The sequence below is a fragment of the Pteronotus mesoamericanus genome, unplaced genomic scaffold (genome assembly GCF_021234165.1).
Source record: "Pteronotus mesoamericanus isolate MK-2021 breed Mesoamerican mustached bat unplaced genomic scaffold, CSHL_Meso_final contig_317, whole genome shotgun sequence".
NCBI lineage: Eukaryota > Metazoa > Chordata > Mammalia > Chiroptera > Mormoopidae > Pteronotus > Pteronotus mesoamericanus.
In genome coordinates, this window is record NW_026555133.1 from 3505697 (window position 1) to 3530926 (window position 25230).

The window sequence follows — 25230 nt, forward strand, 5'->3', positions numbered from 1 at the left end:
TCCATTGAAAAACTGGTAGAGACTTTAAAATATGTGTGCGTGCACATATAATCAGTTCTTAATTTATGAATATTTTTTAAGAGACTCAAAACACCAATAAGTTTTTGCTTCTTTCTCTTTACCTAAAGTAAGCTTTTGCAATTTTGCAATTTTGGAAGCAAGTATTGTAGAAAATTTAGAGAATTTCACATAAGAAATACAAGAATTGTGGGGAGTTTAAGTTTTAATAATTTATTTGGGATTCTTTCTTGCGAGGTACTCTGTAGCCAGTTTAGAAGTTTATGTATGTGTACAACAAATGAAAGAATGGAACTGCCAATTTGAGTTATTTTAGTTTCTTGGTTGATTTTAATGTGAGTTAAACATTTTATAAAGAAATGCTATTATAGATAAGTCTGAAACCAAAGCCAAGATTCAGTGCTGTGGTGAAAAAGAAGCAGCAAATTCAGAGTTCAGTGACCTGTCTTCATGTCTGAGATCTACCAATAGCTAGCTTTCAGATCTTGGGCAAAAGATGGATTATTTAATAGAATTCCCTGGAACAACTGGGTTGTCATATTTGAGATAGATGGAAGGGAGGTAGATTTATATCTTTATGTTTGCATAAAATATAAAGGGTTTGTGATAAATGTTGAATGCTTACAATGTGGCAAGTACTAGGTCAGACACTGTACATGCATGAATGCATTCCTCAAAAGACTGTATGAAATACACAGTTATCCTCATTTTACAGATGAGAAACCTGACTTTGGGCAATTAGCCAATAGTGGAAACAAAAGATACGATAATTAAAAGAAACCAATCAAGAATATTTTAATCTGGACTTGCAGGAATGAGGCTTTACTAAGTATGACAAACCAAAGAACCATCAAGAAAGAATACTGACTTTTTTTCCAACTTACATTGTTTGATCTTCTGTTTAGCAAAAAAATGAAAATTTAAAAAGATAAAAACCAAGAACATTTTAAAAAAATGACAATTAAAAAGATCCATAATGCTTAACAAGCTCATCCACATCAAAAAAGCTGAATCACTTCATGTAGAAAGAGCAAAAAATATAAGTAGGTAATTCATACAAGAAATATAAATTGTCAATGATTAATGGCAAAAGGATAATACCAAAGCTGAGGAGAAATAAGTACCTACAGTGTTTCTGGGAATATAAATCGAAATAAACCTTTCATGGATGATAAGCATGTTCCTTTGACACCCAATTCAACTTACAGGAGTTTAGATTATAGTGTATACTTCTACAAATATGTACAAAGTACATATGAAAGTACAAAGATGATTTATGGAAGTATTTATAATTGAAAAAGGGGAGGAACCAAGTTTCTAACAGTCATACCATATTTAAGTGATTATAAGGCATAAAATGATATAATCTGATTTTCTGTACTGTATGGTGATATACTCAAAATCTAAAAGGATGTACAGCAAATTGTTAACAGTGGTTATTCTGGGAATGAGGAGGTCTCGTGACTGTTTAAGTTGTATTTTCCTGTTATTTTATAATAAAAATAACAGTTTTTTCATAATTAAAAGTAAAAGTTAAATATCCTACCTCTTAGTAAGAGCCATCACTTACATTTGGAACATCATTCCAGATACTGTTAATACAAATTATGATTCATGTAGACATAATGGAGTTATGTTTGCAGTTTATAAGTTTTAAATTGGTTGCATTTGATTGAGGGGGGAGAAAAGACAAAACAACTAAGGTACTGTTGAGAACATGATAGAACTACAAATTTCTAAAACAGTCCTAAAGTTGGGAGAAGAAAATTATAAAAACTTCTAAATAGTCTTGAGTCTCCCTTGGCAGACTTACTGATAACAAGGATGACGGACTAAACATATACATATAGTTTTTTCTTCCCTCTCCTCTGTTATGTGTTTGTGTGTATGTGTTTTTGGTTGTCCTATTTTTACATTGTCTGATTTATAATATATTTTTAAAAGCTTATAACCATTCATGGTTGTTTGGTTTTAATTATGTATTTCATTTGGGTCAGTAAATACACTGGTCTTTTCACTTTGGTTTTTCTATTACAGAATTCTTTATTTTGATCCATTCCCTTGCAGTTATTTCAAGAAGTGCCACTGATGTATAAAATCCTTAAGTTCATAATACTTGTGAATGCCGATTGCCATCCTATTTTGACCTCTTCTTTAGGTTTCACACTCTTCATGTTAAGTGCTGTGGAGAAATCTGAGACCAACCTGATTATACCCTCCCACTGATAATTTAATTTGACTTGCCTTTTTCCTGCCTGGGTGCCCATGATACTGCTTATCTTTAAAGCTCAGTACTTCTTATTTGACAGATGTTTTGGTATTGTTTATTCTGTACCAGTGTTTTCCCTGGGTTGTGGAGTATATTTTTAATCTGCATATTTGTTTATTACAGAAGAGTTTTATGTATCATAAATACATATCATAAATATCTTAATATTCTAATCTCTTCAGGAAAAACAATTGAACTTATATAAATCTCCTTTATTTATTGCCTTTACTCAACTATGTATGCACTTGTCTTTCATTTCATTTAACATAATTTCTTTAAAAAGAGATCATATATCTTGTAATTTCCTTGAGACTTTTTTTCTGATGTTGTCCTGAGGTTTTATATGTATTATTAGATGGTTGAATTGGAAAAGCGATTCAAAAAACCTTATGCTAAAAGAAATTCCATTTTGAGGCTGTACGTGTAGTTGATGGTAACAAGGGACGGTACATGTAGTTGATGGTAACAAGGGACGGTAAGGAGATAAGTGTTGTAAACTTCACTTTGAGGTTGCTCAGACTATGGGTGTAGATGAATACAAGCAAAAGGAAAGCAAAATCCGTGTATTAATATATGAAGTTGAGTAACTTACCTAATTATTATGCAAAAACAAATGGATAAGGATATAACAGCTGGATAGTATATAAAAGAAAACCGGTTTTTGAGAAATTTATACACAGAAACCTTGATTGAATTTGAACAATACTTAAGAAAATCTGGGTGAAATAAAGTGGTTAATGATTCTTACCCTTAGTTGGTGGCAGTAGGAATAGACTGCCCCATTCATCCACTATGGGGGCTGATTATACCATGGCATCCCTGCTGAGAACCATATGTATCCCCTGTGTAATTTGGTTGAGGGTAAAAGGAAAGCTGAGAAACCACTGCTATAAAGTATTAGAAGGTAAATTGATGAGATAGCCGCTGAGATTTAAGCTTAAAAGTATGACTCTTCGAATGCAGAGCAAAGGCACTCTTAATTTGGAAGCCACAGGAATTGAACTAGAATAAATTTAGGAAGAAAGAAAATTTGACTCTTAAACAAGTTTATGGAGGGGAAGCAAGAGTGGTACCAGGTGTAAGAAACTAGAATTCTGTTAGGGTCTCTCTTTTTGTTGCTTGCTTTTGCTTATTTAACTCCATTTTGGCTTGCTTTTTCACATGCTGGCTTTCTCTTTGAGATTTGAGCTATGGCTGCTGGCACCTCTCAGGTCTTTTAAAACATAGCTTCCCCATGGATTGGAATTCCCTTTCTTCTTTAATTCCAGTTTGAAAAATTTTGCAGATCTCATTCTCCTGGCTTTCATCAGGTATTCATTCACTCATTCTTATGGCCAGAGGGTCTGGGTACCCTGTTTGGCAGCTCCTACTAGAAACAAATATTTGGGTATGATGTTGAGGGAGGGTAGTATTTCCCAAAAGAAGTATTTAAGGTCTGGCTTGTTCTTGAAATTTAAAGAACACTGTATTTTTTTCCTTTTATAGCCTGTAGTCTGATGAGCAATTTTAAAGGAAGAAAATGGACAGCTAACATTCATGTACTTTAAGATGGGTCATCTTTTGCATATATAATACTTTCATCTATCTTGCAAACACTACCATGGGTTTTTACCATATTTTACTGATCAGGAAGATGAGACCAAAGACAGGCAGAGAGAAGGGGAGAGAGACTTGTTTAAGATTAAGATGTAAGGGTAGTGAGAGAATTGGCATTCAAACCCTCATCTGACTGACACAATACTATGCTTTGTGCCCAAAACTATGTCCCAGATTTTCTATTGTGAAATGAAATTCAAAATTCCCCCCAAAATTGTCTTTACCAAATTTATTTCTAAAAAAATAGATGAGGTTATCAAGCAGGTTGAAGTTTACATAAATCTATACTGTCAAGGCATAACAATTTCTATACTGTGAGGAATTCCTGCTGTAGCACATCTTGGCAGAGATGTATGATGATGCTACTATGTTTAACCATAGCAACAACATTTTTAGAACTTAATGTTGAAGAGCCATTAGATCTAGTTTTTGAAGAGGGTATAAACAAGGTGAAATACTGAGCAGACCTTCCTTAAGTGTCATTTTAGGAATGTGGTCCAGATTTGCCAAGCAAATCTTTTCTGGAGCGTATTTTTCAAAATCTTTGTAAGACAGAATATCTGACCTGTTTTGTTTGCTCTGTATTCTGTATGTTTTTGAAACATGGCATAAGAAACTCATCTGGGTTGAAAATAATTTAGATTGGGAAATCAGCTAGCCCTAACCCATGGCGTCATGTTTAAAAAAATAAATAAATCTAGACTTCTGGTCAAGATGGCCGCATAGGTAAACACGGCTCGCTGCCTCAATCACATTATAATTACAACTAAAATAAAGAACAACCATCACTCAGAACCATCAGATACCGAGTTGCATGGAAGACCAACAACTATGGAATTAAAGAAACCACATCCATCCAGACTGGTAGGAGGGGCAGAGATGTGGAATGGGATGGTCCCACATGTATGCTGGATAAAATACCAGGAGGGATATCGTGGGAGTGAGGAATCCCAGCCCCACACCAGGCACCCCTAGCCCAGGGTTCCAGGGCCAGGGAGATAAGGCCCCATAATTTCTGGCTGCAAAAACCAATGGAGATTGAGTTGGAGGAAGAAACTTCTGGAGTCCCAAGCAGTTCCCCTTAAAGAACTCCCATACAGACTTACTCAGACCACTCCCTCTGAGCTCCAGCACTGGGTAGCAGCTTGAAAGGCACCAGTGGCATACAGGAAGGAACCAAAGTGTCTGATGTCAAGATGGGAGCTGGGGGACAGCTTTCTCTCAGACAGAAAGGCAGAGGCCATTGTCCTTTTTCTGAGCCCTCGTCCCACAGACACAGAGCCCACAGTCGGGCGCCATATCTGAGACTCCTTCCACCTTGTTAACACTATCTGCCCCACCCTGGAGGTCCTGACACTCCATTCTACCCGATTTATGGGCCACCTAAGCTTAATTCCCACTTTTCCATATGAATGGCTGGTTTTGGCTCATGCTTCACAACTTCCTACATCCTATCAAACAAGCAGCAGCAGGCCTGAGTAAGCCCCCAGCTCCTGCACCTCTTGCTAAGTGGCCCCAGGCACACACAGCATTAGCAGCAGCAGCCTAGATTCACAGCTTGGCTTCTCCTGGGAATATCCAAACCCAGTACAAGTAGCAGCCATGTCAGATTGCTTTATAGCTCATGCAGGGTGGCCCCAGGCAGAAAACAGGTGGGGGCTGACCTTGGCCTGTACCACGTGGGAAACCCCAGAGCCTGTGCACCCAGTGGGTAGCTACAGACCATATCAGAACACCACTACCCTGCCCCTGCACAGCTGATCTCCATAGAGGGCGGAGTTTGGTGATCAGTGGTCACAGCCAATCCTTGCACTGACTGGCCTGGGTAAATCCCTCCCATTGGCCTGCCAACAGCAATCAAGGCTCAACTACAAGAGGAGGGTGTACTCAGCCCACACAAAGGGCACACCTTGAGTACCTAGTTTGGGTGATAGGGGAGGCTGTGCCATTGGATCCTCCAGAATACCTGCTATATTATATTAGGTCATGCTACCAAGACATAGTAGCTCTACCTTAGAAACAAACACAGGGAGGCTGCCAAAATGAGGACACAAAGAAGCATGGCCCAAGTGAAAGAACAGATCAAAACTCTAGAAAAAGGCCTAAACGAAATAGAAATAAGCAATCTATCAGATGCAGAATTCAAAACACTGGTTATAAGGATGCGTAAGGATTTTTCACTGCTTTTGGAGAGAGAAGAAGAGAGGGGGAGAGAACAAGAGAGAAATAAACATCCATTGGTTCCCTTCTATGTGCCCCGACCAGAAATCAAACCAGTGACCTTTTGGTCTATAGGACTGTGCTCCAACCAGTTGAGCCATGCTGTCCAGGGCACTTCTTGGTTTAAATATTTGCTTTGGCCCTGTCCAGGTAGCTCAGTTGGTTAGAGTGTTGTCCTGATACATCAAGGTTGAGGGTTTGATTTCTAGGCAGAGCAGGTAAAAGAGTCAACCAATGAATATATAAATAAGTGAAACAACTAATTTCTCTCTCAAACCCATCAATAAAAAATTTAAATATTTGCCTTAAGCAAGCTAGATTTTTGTGTGTGTAAGCTATTTCCATTTTCTCCCCATGTATTGTACCCTTTGCATGTTTTGCCTTTTTTTTTTGATTTACAGGAATCTCTGTATTTAGGGATATTAGACTTTTACATATTGTGTTGCAGATATTCTCCCCAGCCTGTCATTTGTGTTTCAACTTTATTGCTGATCTGGATTTAAAATATTTTGTGTAGTGTAATCCAACTTCACTTTTGTGTTCTGCTTAGGAAGGCCACTTCTACCCAAGATAATGGTTTAAAAAAGATTGTTTTCTTTCAGTTAAGTTTTATCGTTTGTTTATATATGTAACCCATCGGGATTTGGATGTAGTGTGTGAGGTGTCTCTATCAACATTTAAAAAGCAGATAGGATATTTAAACATCTTTCTTTGGCCTTTTCTATTAAAAAACCTGCTTGAATTTCATCTGCTTATGGCTACTGCACTTTTCCACGCACAAGCTTCTAGAAAAAGTTTCCGCTCATATTTTTTCTGATTTACCTTCTTTTTGTCAACTCAGTGTTGTCTGTATGGTCCCTGCCTCTCCATTACATTAAAACTATTTATGCCTAGGGAAGCCTTTGGCTATCTGTTTACTGATCCCAAGGGACTAAACGCCCAAAGGACTAGCTTTAGACCCGTCTTTCCTGAGCAGTGTGTATTTAATGTTGTTGGTAACTTCCTCCTTGAAGTGCACCTTTGGCTTCTTTGATATACCTTTTCCCCCACTTTTCTTCTTACTTCTCTGTCTTACCCTTCTTAGTCACCTTTGTAGCCTCTTCTTTTTTTATTCCCAAAATATTGGTATTGTCTAGAATTCTTTCAGTCAGATCCTCCATGGTTATACTTAATAATGCTCATTCTATGACGATGTTGTCAGTCTTATGACTTCAGTTATCCACAGTGTTCTGGTAACACCCAAATCTCTAACTCAAATTTCTTTTTAAAGAAATTTACATTGTACTTATGCCCCATGGGCATTTAAAACTAAACGTATCATTATTTCTTCTGCTCACGTCTCAAAGCACATCTTATATTTCCCATTTCAGAGAACGAGCAGACTCATACCCAGTTGTTCTGTATAGAAATGTTTGTCATTTTAAAAAGTTGAGTTGAAATTCAGATAACATACAATAAGCCATTTTAGTTCTCTCTTTTTTTAAAGATTTTATTTATTTGTAGAGAGAGGGTAAAGGGGAGAGAGGCGAGGGGGAAGGGAGGGAGAAAGGAGAGACACATCAATGTGTGGTTGCCTCGCACACCGCCCCCACTGGGGACGTGGCCTGTAACCCAGGCATGTGCCCTGACTGGGAACTGAACTGGCACCCCTTTGCTTCACAGTCTGGCGCTCAGTCCACTGAACCACACCAGCCACAGTTACTTCTATTAAAAAAAAAATGTTTAGTTGAATTTATTGGGGTGACATTGGTTAATAAAACTATATAGGTTTCTGGGGTACAATTCTATAATACATCATCTATGTATTGTGTGTTCACCATGCCTAGTCAAGTTTCCTTCCCTCATGTTTTACCCTCTTGTATCTCCCCTCCTCCCTTTTCCCTCTGGTAGTCACTGTACTGCTGTCTGTTGCTTAATCCCTTCACTTTTTTCCACCCAGCCACCCAGTCCCCTAGTCCCCCTCCCCTCTGACAGCTGTCAGTCTGTTCTCTGTATCTATGAGTCTGTTTCTATTTTGTTAGTTTATTTTGTTCATTAGATTCCACATATAAGTGAAATCATATGGTACCTGTCTTTTTCTGACTGGTCTATTTCATCCAGCATAATATTCTCCACATCCATTCACACCATTGCAAAAGGCAATAGTCCCTCCTTTTTTTAAATGACTGAGTAGTATTCCATTGTGTAAAGGTGTCACAGCTTTATTTATCAACTCATTCATGAGTGGGCACTTGGCCTGCTTCCAGGTCTTGGCTATTCTAAATAACACTGCAATGAACATAAGTTTGCATGTATTCTTTCAAATTAGTGTTTCAGGTTTAATTTTTTAAGTCTTAAAAATTTTGAGGGAGGTAGAAGTGCTTAATAGTTAAAGTGGTTCTGCACATCTTCCCAACACCTCTGCTCTTAAGATACTTAATTAAAGCCAGTCCTTCAGAATTAGCTTACCTGATTTTCTTCCCAGCAACCTGGGTTATTGATTTTCTTGTGTACTTGTCACTCATCTATAGAGTCTAGAATATGGGTTTAAATGGATCATAGTTTCAGGACTTTTCTGGTATAATTTACACAGAAGCATATACCTTTTTACAATTTTTAAATATATTTTTTATTGACATCTTTAGTGGAGTTTTTAAACATGAAAAAGCCAATCGATATTTGATAGGAGATATCTTTCTAACAAATCTTATTTACTTAATTGTTCTCATAATAAGTAAAAAATCAGTTTTTATAATGGTAGACATGACCTTTTAAAATTTTGATCATTGAAATAGAGATAAAGTAGATATAAACCAGACTTGATCTAATGATAAAAATGGTATTTTTCCTTTACTTTAAAAAATATTCTGATGTATCTTGGGTTCCATGAGGTAAGAAGAGTTTTCAGAGAATTTATGCCAAGTAAATCACTTACACTTGGATAATTAGACAAGCTCAACGCAAGAAATTCAATGTGAGAGTATTTTTCTGTTCATTTCATGAATTACACACTTTAAGAAAATAGAAATAAAATCTCTCAAAGATTTATAGCTACTATTAGCTACTGATTACCAAACTCTTTGCTGTTAAGTGTTTTATGTGTATGACCAAGGTTATCCTTATAAAAACCCTGGAAGATAGATATCATTACCATTTTACAGGTAAAGAAAATAGGCTTCAGAAAGTTACTGCCTTGCTCAAGGTCACTTGGACAAGGTCTGAACTTAGCCCTGTTTGACTCAAGACCTTTGGTCTTCATCATCTGATTTTAGTGACTTTCTCCAAAGATAAAGGCAAACCAATCATCAATTAACCTTGAGTACTGCTCAGTATCTCTCCCAGGACCTCTGGTTTTTTTCTTTTATTTTTACTTCAATAGTATCTGCAATAATTTAGAAATCCCTATCTATTTAAAGACATAGCTAAAGATTAAAAAATGTGATTTTTCTACATGTGTACTACATGAGAGACAAAGAAAGATGCCTTTCCAATACAATCAGTCAGTGGCAGTGCTGGACATTAAAATTTTTAAAATTCTGCTTATCTTATCATATGCAGAATTGATGCATTTTTTTACGTGGCCACTTTTAATATTTGAACCCAAGATAAGTGATGTAGTGAGATGATACAATTTTCTTTCATTACCCTCAGTCTTTAAGAATTACACCCTTGCTTTGAAAAGCAGGCATTTTTCAGTGACTCATTAAAATAATCATGAACTTTATTCTCCCTTTTTCTTTGATGATTTTATTTATCTTTAGAGAGGGGAAAAGAGGGAGAGAAATGTCAGTGTATGGTTGCCTCTCGCATGTCCCCTACTGGGGATGTGGCCTTGTAACCCAGGCATGTGCCCTGACTGGGAATTGAACTGGTGACCCTTTGGTTCGCAGGCGGGCACTTAATCCACTGGGCCACGCCAGCCAGGGCTATTCCCCTTCTTTTTGTAGTAGTACTCATGTCCATCAGCCTCTCTTTTAAGAATATCATATAAAATGTTAATGATGCTAATATTAACAAGCATATAAATTGTATAGTAATTCTAAAGAATTTATATAAACTAATACATTAGTGGTCACTTTAGAGAAATATAAAGCAATAAAGTCTGCAAAAGATTGGAATTCCAAAAAGCAAAACCTTTCCCTACATTTCACAAATGAAAAAATCAAGGGACAGGGAAGGTGAGAAAAAGTATTCCCCCCCACCCCCCGCAATCTCCAAATATGTAAGAACTATCATTTATCCAAGAAAATGATGGACTGTTTCTCCCCTAATGGTCCATTTTACTAAAAGTTTGTCCCTTCAGTATATGTGATCCATAAAAAGGCCTGAAGCTATTTTTCAGGTCAGTTTAGTATCAGAAAACTTAACAGTAGCCCTGCTGAGTGCTTCATTATCTGCCACTGCAGTGAGAGCCACAGTTGTGTAACTCAGTGATGCAGGGTCTTGACCTTTGCAATGTCTGTATTGGCATCTCAGTCATTCCAGAAAAGTCTTAAGAGTCACGACCTTGACCATTGGCAGTTTGCTCTTGGCAAAAGAAATCTCAGCTTCCAACAGCTTTCTGAAGCTGGTTAAACAGGTTCCATACACCCTTATTTATTACACACACAAACACATGCAGAGTACATATACATATGGAATAAAGCCGCCTTAAGTTACATGGGTGCAGTATAGCCTTCTTTTAATTTTATTCCCTTTTGCTATTCATCCAGTTATGGTACCAGCTTGGTATATCAGCTACATTACTGGGTATTCACTGAGGCACAAATGCAGAATACAAAACTAATAAGAGAAATGTAGGTTTTAGTTAAAGGGCAGAAAGTGAAGCATCACTAATGGTTAACGGTAGAAATGCTTAGATTCTTTACTTGGCTCTTTTCATTGAATTTCCTTCCTACTGTGAGATTTAATTTAAAATATAAAGGAATTTTATTGCCAGAAAGGTTTACAGAAATTGCTTGCAAAATGTCTTTCTTAGTTTCCAATAAGCACATCCCAGTGTGTCACAGAAATTTTAAAATAGGGGAAAACACACTGAACGCTCCAAGTACAAGCATAGAGATACCTATGTTTCCTTTGGGGGAGGCAAAATTTGGTTATTCTGAGTCATCTAAAGGACTATTGAACTTTATTAATGCAGTTGGATAACATTTAGTTCTGTGATTAGTAATTGAAAGTATTCAACTCACTTTACAAGTACTTTTCTTCAATTACGTGAAATGCCTTTGAAGTAAATTTTTTTTTACACAAGAGTGGTGTGCATGCAGATATACAGGGTGGGACAAAAGTAGGTTTACAGTTGTGAGTATGCAAAACAGTTAATTCTTGTATTATTGTTTATTATTGTATTATTTTCCATACAAACAACTGTAAACCTCCTTTTGCCACATACTGTATACAATAATACCAAGATAACCCTGGTTCCTCAGGGTTTTAGTAACCTTGGTTACTAAAACTTTGTTCTAGCCGTATACTGATTGCCATTTTTCAAGGTTTTGTATATGCTTCTCTAACTCTAGCACCACCCCCCACCCACATCCTTTGTCTTGTTTCAGATGTCTCTCTTCTTTTTAGAAGCTCTTTCTGTCTTTTCATGATCATAATGTGCCCTTTTGTGCCCCTCCAAATTCCTGTACTAATGTTGGAACATTAACTATCAGAAGCTGATAGTTAAGTGCCAGGTGATATAGTGCAGACTAGAAGTATAATTAATAGGAATTCAGAAGTTAAAAGGAGATTATTTGTTAAATTACTTAGGAAAGGCCTCATGGATGAAGGTGTTACTTGAACTGGATGTTGAAGGAAGCATTCATGAAGGTATGGTAATGATCTGCAATTACAGGTAGATTAAACCTGTTGAATATCCATGGATCTAGACCTATGAGGACTCATGCTAGCAACAAAAGCCCTGACGAAAGTGAGATGTTAGACATTACCCAACATTGCTTTTGTGTTATATGAAACAAGCAATGGACACAATTACTTCTGTGGAAGAAAAGCATACGAAGACTACACAAAGGATTTTAAGAACTTAGATGTATTGACAAAAGTGAGAAACAATGATACACTTTGCAGGGGTATCCAACCCGCGGCCTGTGGGCCCTGTAAGGCCCAGGTTGGCTATGAGTGCAGCCCAACACAAAATAGTAAATTTACTTAAAACATTGAGATTTTTTTTGTTTTCTTATTTGTCTATTTAATGTGTGGCCCAAGACGACTCTTCTTCCAGTGTGGCCCTGAGACGCCAAAAGTTTGGACACCCCTGCTGGGGAGTGTAAGGAAATTTTCTAGGGTAATTGTTGACCATGTATGCTATTGGTAATTTCAGAGTTTACCCACCTATATTTACAAAATTCTACTAAACTTCTTATGGAAGATTCAACAACTAGGCAATTTCTAGATACTGGTAAATTACAGAATCTTTCACAAGACTCTTGTATATTGTGTTGGAGAAATGCACTGTGTTTATCTAGAAAAAGACTGGAAATGAGATAACTCCGTGTGGAAAATAACTGCCTGTTTTGCAGTTGTCTTGTGCTCTACCCTGTCCCTCAACTGACAGTAAAAGTGGGACTTTCAGCTCTTCTCTCAATAGTTAATGCTCAATAAGTGTTTGCATGCATAAACAAAATAAGATTAAAATGTAATTCCTGTGTTTGCATTTTCAGGATCTTCTTATGTCTTATAATAGCTATTTAAAAGTAAAAATGCATTTCTTGTTTTATGAAATACATTACTGACTTAAAACTATTTATAAAAGTCTTCTTTGCCTGTTAGGCAAAAATGTTAGACTAATAAAAAATCTCCCCTTAAATTTTGAGAAAAGAGTCTATTCATGTTTAAATAGAAATAAACTCACTTTTGGCTTTCTCTGTGTTTCACTGGCATTTTGGGGTATTAAATTTTAGTTGAAATAATACCACCTCTGATTCCTCAGAAAAATTAATATTTTTTCCCTCAGTTACCAACACATTTTGTTCAGTGTTTTATACCACTTTGAGATGTAGTATATTTACTTTTATTATCAGACTGAGCTCCTTGAAGATGATGGCAGGAATTATAAGAATTACAAACCTGTTCAGACTCCCAGCAAGTTCTTCCTGAGCTGTCCTCCTCTTGCATGGGCTTTGTTTCTGCTACTCAGTTTCATCCAGTTGGTGCTCCATGTCTGAGCTTCCCAGTTGGGGATATATATACATACTTATATACTATCATTATTGTGGTGATAGCTTCACAATGTATACATATATCAATATGTATTAAATTACATAATTTAAACATGTGTAGTTCACTGAATGCACATTATACCTCATTAAAGCTGTTTAAAAGATTCCTTACATGAAGCCCTCCATCAATAGGTCATTATTACTTCAGTAAGTCCTATGTCTCCAACAACTGTTTAGACTTTGCACTCCTCATTTGTTCTTCTAAGGTCCTCTCTTGGCCTGTGTCTCCCAACCTCACTAGTCCTTTTGCCTCTGTTCTTGTCCCCAGCCTCCATCATCCTCCATTCATGCCAGAGCCACTCTCTTTGGAGGAGAAAAATCTTATGATTATAGGCTCCAGGTATTATTCTTAAGCTGCTCCTGTGTGCTGGAAGCTGTGGCTGGCAGAGGGGTCAACACACACAGGCAGGACACATGGAGCCTCTCTGTTCTCTCCGTGCTCAGAGTCTGATGGGCCACACATGAACATCAACTGTAGGTGTGTATCCCCAAGATTACAGAGGAATTGTCAAATAGATATACAGATACTAGTATAAATGAAGGTTGGTTAAGCTCAGCAAATTCCAATGAAAAGGTATTAGGCACTCTGTTGGTGTTTCTGAAAGTGCACCCAAAAGATCATAGCATAAGAATTACTTGAAGTACTGGTTTAATTTCCCTCTGAAACAGAGTTTCTGGGGGATGGACCCAGATATCTGCATTTTAACAAGCTTTTACACCCCTGTGTCGCACCACGGTAGAAGTACTAGAATGGTGGTAAGAACTTAGCTGGAGGAATCCAGGGTAGGAGGGTTAGAAGTAGGAGGGCAGTCGAAGTTGATCTTCTGGGCAGTGTGCTTCCTTGCGTTGAAGAGTTGGAAATGTTTTGGTCTTCAGGTAGCATTTTCCTAATGGAGCCAGGTATATCTATTTAATAGTTTAGAATTAATAAGGTGTATATTCAAGTTTTATAATTTCTCTGTTGGATGAAAATTGTGTGCCTTAATTTTAAAGTTTTGATTAAATTTTTCTTTTTCCACAGAACTCAACAAAAATCCAGTGGAAGGCTTTTCAGCAGGTTTAATAGATGACAATGATCTCTACCGATGGGAAGTCCTTATTATTGGTCCTCCAGACACACTTTAGTAAGTACAGTGAAACTGACATCAAAATGGAGCTCTTTTAACTAATTAAAATGTAAACTATTTTGGCAAACTGAAGTGAAATTATTTTTTAAAAAGCAGGTGACATGGCTATGTTTAGTATCATTTTTATGGAATGATCACGTCTAGGGTTTTTGTGTCCTGCTTGGAACTCTAGTGTCTCAAACCTGTTCCTTTCTTAAATATGTGATAGTTTCAGAAATTCAGATATTCTTAATACCTGGGATAAATTTATTATAGAGGATCTATCTATAAGGTGAGGTTGTATATAAATAATACATTTTTTAAATGTTGTATCCCAGAAATTGTATTCGTTTTTGTCAGGATAGAGAAGAAAATTCTTTGTTGAAATGTTTCTCTTTCCCTTGTGCTTTATGTGCCTTGCCTCCAAAGGGAACATTGTAATTTTAAAGAGGCTTTATCATTCTTAACATTCTGTCATCTTAATTAAAGCATATTATTAATCTGGGAGATTTCACACAGAGCATAGTGTACACATCAGTGTCTTAAGCAGGCTGGAAAAAACTTTCAGGATCATCAATTTTAGTGGATCTCTAATTAGGTTCCCACAGAATATTGGTTAGAACCGAGGTGTTCTCACCCTAAAATGAACTCAAGATCATCTTTTCCCAGTTTATAAAAGTGACTGTTACAGTTAGTCATTTTTAGTTAATCACTATTAACTAATGTAAAGAGAGACAACAAGATGTAGTATCAAAGAGCAATAGAAAAAGGGAGATGGAATTTCTTAAATATTTTATATAATACATTTCTAGATTCAAAGACTACAGTCTTATTGTCTGCTCCAATTGTTTACAGACTAACTTAAACATACTAATATTTAATGTTCTAGAAGAGGGATCATGACTACTTTGTATCTGACTGGTACAAGTTCCATATTTTTTATAGAATTTGAGGTATTGAAAGAAAATGTAGTGATCTTCTCAAAGCCATGCAGCTGAAGGGGAGTAGGGACAGATCTAGATCTGAGTCTCTTGGGGACTATATTTCCTTAGTCAGCTGTGGTCCTTGATGGTAAAAAGCAGGCAAGGATTTAGATGCATCAGACATTTTTTCTGATGGTCAGGTAGTTTCATTTTAGGTGTTCTAAGATGGTAACTCCTTTTCACCCCATACAATACATGATGGAAAAGAAAACTCAGAGCTATTTCTGTACCAGAGTAGACTGATATGTGACATATAGAGTTAAGCTATAGTGTGGATTTTTGGGTTAGTCTGAAAAAAATTGTGTTTTGTCATATATATTGCCAATCAAAATTTTTGTTGGTATATTTCCCAGTGGAATGCTTGCATTGTAATAGTTGCAAACTAAAATAACTCAGGTTAAAATAATTACTATGTTAGTTTGGTAGATAATAGTAGCCATTGAAAACCATTCTATAAGTATTTCCCCACAATCTTAATATTATTTGAAAGCTTACTTTTAAACCAAATTTTGTACACTAAACCACACACATAACCTGGTTTATGAACCTGATGAAGTTCAGGTCTATTCTAGGTTTTGCAATCAAAACACAGTGCATGAAGGTTTACTCAGGGAAACACAGCAATATTGCAGTGATAGAACCTTGTTATTCTAACGGTTGACATGAGATAATAAGAGAAATTTTTCTAACCTGATGTTGTCTGTACAGAAGATTGGTTAGGCATCTAGGCTTGAGTTCCATCTCTAAAGACCTCACAGAATTCTTAAAACTTTATTTTATGCAGTGGTGGCAAGTGTCTCTACATGTTATTAGCTGGTCCATATATTTTGTGTACCTTCATCTTCACCAAAGAAAACCACTTTTTAATACCATTTTAATAATTAACAGACAGTTATTTCCACCAATAAAAACCTATTTCTGGCCTTCAGTATACATTTCAAAAGTGCTGGCTGTTTGATACGAGATGTGGATAGCAGAAGTATATGTGGCAGCAATTTTGGAGTATGGACCTACTGACGAGACAATTGGCAGCCCCTTCCACACTTTCCCTTCCTAATGAGAGCACTGGTGGCACCTGCACTATAGTTTAATCTTACTGCCATTGGTACTTGGAACATCCGATGAGTAGTGAGGATGTTATGTCCGTCAACTTAATGCAGTTGACGGACTTAATGCAGTTGACGGACGTAACAGTCATCCAAAATTACCTGGATCTCATTCCTTTTTATTAATGATCTTTTCTAATTCATGTGCTGGAAGTTATAAAATAGTTTTTAAAACCCTCAAAAAAGAGGCTTAAGATTTATTGAGTTTAGGCCATCCCTTTTGGCAATGTCCTACTTAGAACAGTTGCAAAAATAAAGCATTACATTGACATTTACACTACTCATTCATTTAGTTCTCAAATATTTTTTGAGTACTCTTACATTAGATGCTGGGAGCATGTATAGTCACTGCTCCCAAAGAGCAGTTGATAAAACAGTTTATTGCATAGTCACTTAATAGACTGTGATGGTAGTAGCTATGATAGAGAGAGACATAGGGTATTATGAGGAGTCATTGGGAACATGACAGGTTTTGAATGTGTTGGGGAACATTTCCCAGGGGAAAAAGATGTCTAAAATGGGAACTGAAGAAATAGTAACTCTATTTGTTATTAGGAGTTTTCGCTAAAAACAACAGAAATCTGATTTTAACTGATATTAGAGTACTTTGAATATGTTGCCCTGACACAAAATGGTTAATAGCAGTGTGAGCATTTCAGAATATCACCCAAAGAAAGAAGTTAATTTCTTCAGCAGACTCTGCTTCTTGTCTCATTTGTCAGAATTGAGTGACTTGCTCATTCCTTACCCATAACTGGCAAGGTGAATGAGATTGCCACATCTGGTTTAGATTAATTATTCTGGGATGGAAGAGATTTTGGACTGTCAACAGCAAGGTAAGAATTAATTTAGACAGATATTCTGGAAATGACAGTGAGTGGTGGGGGTAAGTGGAAGGGAACCTAGGGATTAAGTATTTCATAGGGAAAATACTTAATCTGGTACAGAGGGCCTGGAAAAAAGGGTTGGAGCACAAGGGTGTGGCATCCGAGTAAAGTGAATGTAAAGAATTTGAAGAAATGAGGTTGGGTAGGGAGTTAAGGGCTAGTTGACATTTACAGACTACTGTTAGAGTTTGAATTTGTCTTTTGTCCTAAGGACAAAACAACAACCATCAGAAGTTACTGGTTAAATTTATATTATAGAATGTATATTGAATTACTAAGTATTACAATTTTGGGATTATGGATTTTATTTTCCCTCAATTTATGTATATTTTATTTCTGCAACAAATGCATATTTTTAACAATGTTATTTTTTAAATTTCTTTATCTATAACATAAAAAATGGACTGGGGGTTTGAGGGCTGCCCATGGCTGCTTGAAGTAGGGAGGTTGCCAGCCTTTGTTTAGGGAATAGAGAGCATAGGGGCCTCTGCTCTCTAGGGCAGGACCCTGAGAAAGGCAGAGGGAGTTAGCCAGGAAGTTATAAGGAGAGGAAAGGTTTTAAAGAAGATTTCTAAAATGCTACTAAGAATCCAGTGTCAAAAAATCAAATATTTAATAGTCTTTGTTGATTTAACAGTAAGGAAATTACTGGTGTTCTTGTAGTTATTTCAGTGGAGTGACGAGGGTAGGGGCTAGGCAGATGTTGGAGTGCTGTTGGAGTGAATACACAGAACTTAAAATAAACAACTGCCCAGGAAGAGAAACAGAGGCTGATAATGGATGTGGGGGTGGGAGGGAATATACGATTGAAAGTAAGTTAATGTGGGCTTAGATGGTATCCAGGCCTAAGTGATTAATTCACCACTTAATAATTAGCTAATTTATGTAATAATAAAAGAATACTATACTAAAGTTCTTTAAAAGCTGGTGTGATATTTCATGGTGACAACATTAGCCTTCATATAAGTCACTAGAGGGCAGTCCACACTCTTTACAATCTATGTAATCAACTAGTATATATAAGCATTACTTTATTTGAGACTGAAAGTTACCATGAATATTAATTTATCCATTATAGTTATCGTTACACAGTATTGAAAATTTTTTTCTTTATTTTTGTTGACACCATTGTATATGCCCCCATTTGACCCTTCTTGCCTCCTTCCTCTGAGCCTATGCTCCACTTCAATATTGAGTTTTTATTACTTCTCTATTAATCTTTCTAGTGCTGTTAAGAATTCTTGAGGCTTTCTGTGAAAGACATTTTAAAACCAGTATGATATACCTGCTGTTTTTAGATGACTGATTATCAAGTAGTGTGTATAGCTACCAATATTTACAGAAATGAAGTATTCAGGTAAGAGTGGCAGTAGGTTTTTAAAAAAAGTCTCAGACCCAGATAGCACTGAGTAATCCTATGTTTATAAATTTGTGAATGGTGAGTGTACAACTTCTTTTATCTCTTACTCTCTTCTTTTTTCATCACAAATGACTAGTCAGTTCAAGTTATGTGCTGTTTTGTTTCTTACCACTGGCAATGGTGTAAAAAATTTGGAAAACCATAAGATTATGTGTATTTTCTAGTATTGCCTTATCTTGAGAGGATACAGAAAATTAAGAGTTGGTTAATGAAATTTCTGATTCAAGAAATTTTTTTTTTGTTTGTTTAAGACTGAGAAGCACAAACCATATATTCTGTAATGAAATTTTGGAGAGAATGAACCTTTTGCATGTATTGCTTAGAAGTTGATTGATCACTGGCAGTGCCATGTCATTTATCATGTAGTGCTTAAGAACATGGGCTTTGGGGACTATCTTTGTGTAGCTCCCTGACTGCCATTTTTATTAGTTGTGTGACTTTGAATAATTACTTAAACTTTGTCTTAGCAGTTTCATCTCTAGGTTAAAAACCCTGTGCCTTGGAAGTGTTTGGAATAATCAATGTATTGCTTGTAATAGCAAAAAAAGTTGGAAGCAATCAAATGTCTTATGATTTTAATGGATAAATTGTGGAATGTGGCAGGTAAAATGAGTAAGAGACAAGTATCAACAGGAATATATATAAAAGAACAATGTTGAACAAAATTTCAGGTGGCAGCATATAGTTTATCATTTAAATAAAGTAAATATGGCAGGATGATAGGATTTGAAAAAGCAGAATGGTAGGATATATAATTTAATCAAAAACAGGGAGACCTCATGGAAGAAACTTGAACTAGGCCGTAGGCTCACATTCCTCAGCCTTTTCAAATGGGAAACTCCTGATTGCATACTTTTTTTTTTAACATCATGCTAGTAATTATACTATTAGTATCTGTGATGGAGAGAAAGATAATGGAAGAGAAGATATTTTAAATTCATTGATGCTTTTAAATAAACTTTCAGTTTGCTCATCACAGTAGCATCTTTGTATATTTGAAAACCAGTGAACATGTGACATGTTAATATTTAGTCTACATTGTTTTGTACCCTGTGGGTCTTTGCTAATTTAGCTGTTCACTAGAAGTTTGTATCCACAGCTTGGGACGACTTGAGCAAGACTTTTTTTTTTTTTTTTTAAACAACAGAGTTTCCACAAGAAGAGGAGACTTGGAGTCCACCTATAGGAGAAAAACTGTAAGGAATAGCATAGTTGGTTCAGAATGTGTGAGGGCATTGCAGACAGAATAAAAATTGTATACATTAATTGTTTCAGCACAATCTTATTAAATAAATTTGATTGACATTTTAAAGATTGAAAAATAACATGAGACTAGGTGAATTTTTTTTATGATAGGATTTCAATCAGTTAATAGAAAGCTTTTGAGAAGATCTAAGCAATCAAAATTTACAGAAAGCTGCCTGAATATTGAGGAAAGCTTTACCTGTAGAATAAAGTGTTTGAACTTGTGGCAGCTCTATTTTGATGTCTTTTTACATTAATTTTTGGCTGTTTTCTGTATTTGTGGCTTTCAAACTTTTTTTTTTTTTTTTTACCACAACCATAATCAGAAATAATTTACATCATGACCCAGTATACACTTCGGTGTAGACATCTTAGTGAATAGAAATTTGTATGTAGATTACATAACTGAAACAAGCACCTTTGTTTTCTATTCTACTTTTATTTGTTTAAGAAGAAAACGGAAGATGCAGGTTGGGCCATGTGGGCTCCGAGCATCCCCTGCCTGGATGGTAGGAGTAGTTCTAGAGGGAGACACCATGGGCCCTGAGTGTCTCTTCCCCGATTAGACTGGGAACTAGGACTAACTCAGGGCCCTACAGAAGGCACTGGGGATTGGAGCAGTGAGGACCCTGAGGAAGAAGAGTAGGAGGAAACCAGGGCAGGTCCTACCAGCCTCTGAACCAAGATTTTGAACCAGAGGAGTTGGAGATGGCACCAGTGTGGTGTGAAGAAGATGTAGTTGCCAATATCCAGGATCGGATCCGAGCCTTTAGGCTACATTTGCTAGACCCACCATTAGAGAGCGAGGAAGAAGATGAGGAAGCAGCCTGTAGTTCCCATGGAACCCAGAACATGTAGAACTGGTGAAAAGGATGGTGGCTGGAATAAGCCTTCCTGCACCAGGGGTTCCTGCCTGGGCTTGGGAGATATCAAATGCCTAGTGGAAAGATGTTGTATGGAAGGCTCTCAAAGCCTGGCAGGCAGCTTCTGCCTGGAAGTAACCACCTTAAGAGCTGCTTTATTTCCCTGTATTCCAGACTGGAACCAGTGCAGGACTGAACACAGCCTTGGTTGTAATGCCCATCTTCATCCTCCCCATCTCCTTTTCCTCATCAAGGCAGATCAGGCTTCTTTTCCGAGACCCACTTTATTCAGTTCTGTACAGATGGGGACATTGGCCCAAGCCCAGCCCACCGTAGCATGTATCACTGGAGAATAAAACACCCTGTGTACACTACCCTATAAAAAAAAAAGAAAAGAAAACTGGTTAGTGACTCAATTGGTTTTGTAGCCCCAGTTTGGAAAACCATATAATAAATACATCCTAAGATCAGTTTTGCCATTAACTTACAAGTTGGGGTAACATAGGCTGAGAAATAGACTTATCTCTATCAACGTAATGCACTCTTCACAGCAGCAATTAACAGTCTCCATTTTCCTCATCTTCAGGTTTTATTCCTCTTCAATAGATAATCTTATAAATTGTGAAATTTAAGGCAATAAGACAGGCATTAAATTTGTCATTTTTCTTCCTTTCTACCCTAGGATATTGATACTACATTCAGTCTGGTTTTCTTCCTGTGCAGAAGGAAAAGATGTTCTTTTATTTATTTATTTTTCTGGAATAGGCCCTTTACTACCCTTATATTCTTGTTCTGATTTCTGAGTTTGTGTGTGTGTTTTTTTTCCCCCCTAGTCTTTCTGCCAGCACCTTCCCATTACTTTCAAACAAAATAGTTTTCCTCCCTATTTTATTTTATTTTTAAAAAGATTTTATTTATTTACTTTTAGAGAGAGAAGAGAGGGAAAGAGAAAGGGAGAACTACATTGATCAGTTGCCTGTTATATGCCTCCAGCTCAGGGGTGTGGCCTTGAATCCAGACATGTGCCCTGACTGGGAATTGAACTGGTGACCTTTTGGTTCACAGGCAGTGCTCAGTCCACTGAGCCACACTGCCAGGGTATGTTTTTCCTCTTTTAAAGACTTTCATTTATACTTTATTTCCATCTAGTAACCATCTTCTTTAAATGTTAAACTCAAATTGTCATGTTTGTTATGCTTGTACTTTACCACCTCATTCTTTCTTTAATTCTTTGCGGTCTTTTTCCTATAGCTTTCACCAAACTTGGATTATCAGGGCTGCATATGGGTGGTTAAAATCAAATGAAATTGAAAATTCAGTTCCTTAGGTTCACTAGCCATAATTTGAGTGGCTGATGGCTACCATATTGGACCACACTAATATAGAATATCTCCAATGTGTAGAAAGTTCTGTTATATAGCACTACTTTGGAAAGTCACTAGAATATAAACTTGAGAGACTTTATACTTTGTTCATTGTTGTACTCCTAACATAAACAAGCTGAATGAATGTTTGTTAAATGATGAGAAAATAAATAGATGGATGAATGGAAGGTCAGCACATTTGTTCTCAGATCACATCTGGTCTCAGATGAAGTGTGCATATATACTCTTGAGTTGAGAAAGGGTGTTTTTGGTCTGATGTCTGATTTTTATTCTGGAATATAAAGCTCTTTAATTATAGTTGACATACAATATTAGTTTCAAGTATATAACATAGTGAGATTTTGCATTTATACACCTCACACAGTGATGTGCACAAAAAGGTCTACTATCCATCTGTCATTGTACAAAGTTATTGTGATATTATTGACACTATTCCCTATGCTGTACTTCATATCCCTGTGACTTATTTATGTTATAGCTATAAGTTTGTATCCCTTAATCCCCTTCACCTTTTTTTCCATATTCCCAGGGTCACCCAACCCTCTAGCAACTATCAGTTCTCCTGTATCTATGATTGTTTGTTTTGTTGGTTCATTTGTTTAGTTTTTTTAGATTCCACACATAAGTGAAATGATACAGTATTTGTCTTCCTCTGATTGATTTCACTTAACATAATAAACTCTAGGTCTCTCCATGATGTCGCAATTGGCAAGGTTTCATTCTTTTTCATGGCTGACTAATATTCATGTGTGTGTATGTATGTATGTGTGTATGTAGTACTATTTACATATGTATCTCTACCTCTTCTTTTCCTCCTCCTCCTCCTCCTCTTCTTCTTCTTCTTCTTCTTCTTCTTCTTCTTCTTCTTCTTCTTCTTCCTTCTTCTTCCTTCTTCTTCTTCTTCTTCTTCTTCTTCTTCTTCTTCTTCTTCTTCTTCTTCTTCTTCTTCTTCTTCTTCCTTCTTCTTTCTTCTTCTTTCTTCTTCTTCCTTCTTCTTCTTCTTTCTTCTTCTTTTTGAGAACAAAGTTTTTATTCACTCCAAGAAAGGAGCAGGGCATGGTGTGGAGAGATACACCAGCCTCCACCACTTCTGTGTCCATTCATCTATTGACGAACACCTAGATTGCTTCCATAGCTTGACTGTTGTAAAAACGCTGCAGTGAGACTTCCGGCCAAGATGGAGACGTAGGTAGATACACTTTGCCTGCTCACACAACTAAAAGAAAGACAACAACAAATTCAAAAACAAAAAAATAACCAGAACTTCCAGAAAATCAAACTATATGGGAGTCTGACACCAAGGAGCTAAAGAAGAAACATTCATCCAGCCCAGTAGGGGGGGCAGAGACGGGCAGGCAGGGCGGAGAGGACGCACGGCAAGGCGGCGGCTGGCAGACCGGGTGGTCCCACGTTTGTGTGCCGATAAACCGGGATGAACAGCTGGGGAGCAAGACAGACCGCACAACCCAGGGTTCCAGTGCGGGGGGGTGGGGGGAGAGGAAGAAAGCCTCAAAACTTCTGGCTGTAAAATCCTGTGGGGGATACAGCAGAGGGAGAAACTCCCGGCCTCACAGGCGAGTTCGTTGGAGAGACCCACAGGGTCCTAGAATGTACACAAAACCACCCATCCGAGAATCAGCACTAGAAGGGCCCAATTTGCTTGTGGGTAGCAAGGGGAAGTGACGGAAAGCGGGGGGAGAGCCAAGCAAGCAGCATTGTTCCCTCTCGGACCCCTCCCCCACAGACAGCATCACAACTCAGTGACCTGGGTTGCCGCGCCCTGGCAAATACCTAAGGCTCGGGCCCTCCCAACAATTTCCAAGGCGCCCCGAGACAAAGAAATAAGGCCCAAATGAAACAACAGATCAAAGCTCCAAAAGTAGAACTAAGCGATGAAGAGATAGCCAACCTGTCAGATGCACAGTTCAAAACACTGGTAATCTGGATGCTCACAGAAATGGTTGAGTGTGATCGCAAAATGGAGGAAAAAGCGAAGGCTATGCAAAATGAAATAAAGAAAAGTACACAGAGAACCAACAGTAAAGGGAAGGAAACGGGCACTCAGATCAACGATTGGGAGCAGAAGGGAGAGAGAAACATTGAACCACAACAGAATGAAGAAACACGAATTCAATAAATGAGGAGACTTAGGAACCTCTGGGACATCTTTAAATGATCCAACATCCGGATCATAGGGGTGCCAGAAAGAGAAGAGGAAAAACAAGAAATTGAAAACTTATTTGAAAAAATAATGGAGAACTTCCCCAATCTGGCCAAGGAAATAGACTTCCAGGAGAACCAGGAAGCTCAGAGAATCCCGAAGAAGTTGGGCCCAAGGAAGCACACACCAAGGCACATCCTAATTACATTACCCAAGATTAAAGATAAGGAGAGAATCTTAAAAGCAGCAGGAGGAAAGAAGACCGTTACCTACAAAGGAGTTCCCATAAGACTCTCAGCTCATTTCTCCAAAGAAACCTTGCAGGCAAGGACGGGCTGGCAAGAAGTATTCAAAGTTATGAAAGGCAAGGATCTACAACCCATATTACTCTATCCAGCAAAGCTATCATTTAGAATGGAAGGGTCGATAAAGTGCTTCCCAGAGAAGGTCAAGTTAAAGGAGTTCATCATCACCAAGCTCTTATTATATGGCATGTTAAAGGGACTTATCTAAGAAAAAGATGATGATCAAAAACTGTGAACAGTAAAACATAGATGAGGGAGAGGGGGAAGAATAGGAAGAAAGCTATGAGGAATAAGCAGCATAAATAGTAGTACAAAATTGGCAGGGGAAGGTTAAAAATAGTATAGGAAATGGAGAAGCCAAAGAACTAATATGTACAACCCACAGATATGAACTAAGGGGAGGGGAAATACTGGAGGCAGGGGGTGGTGTAAGGTGGAGGGGAATAAAGGGGAGGAAATAA

The 25230-nt window shown here is 37.3% G+C and overlaps 1 protein-coding gene and 1 pseudogene across 1 annotated transcript in view; both read left to right on the forward strand.

The window, feature by feature from the left end:
- UBE2G1 (ubiquitin conjugating enzyme E2 G1) overlaps positions 1-25230 on the forward strand; it is a 94637-nt gene that overhangs the window by 49055 nt on the left and 20352 nt on the right. Inside the window, exon 2 of the mRNA XM_054575861.1 lies at positions 14330-14432. Coding sequence (XP_054431836.1) covers positions 14330-14432 — 103 coding nt within the window. The remainder of the gene's footprint in view (positions 1-14329; positions 14433-25230) is intronic.
- Positions 20204-21422, forward strand: LOC129072371 (male-enhanced antigen 1-like; annotated as a pseudogene).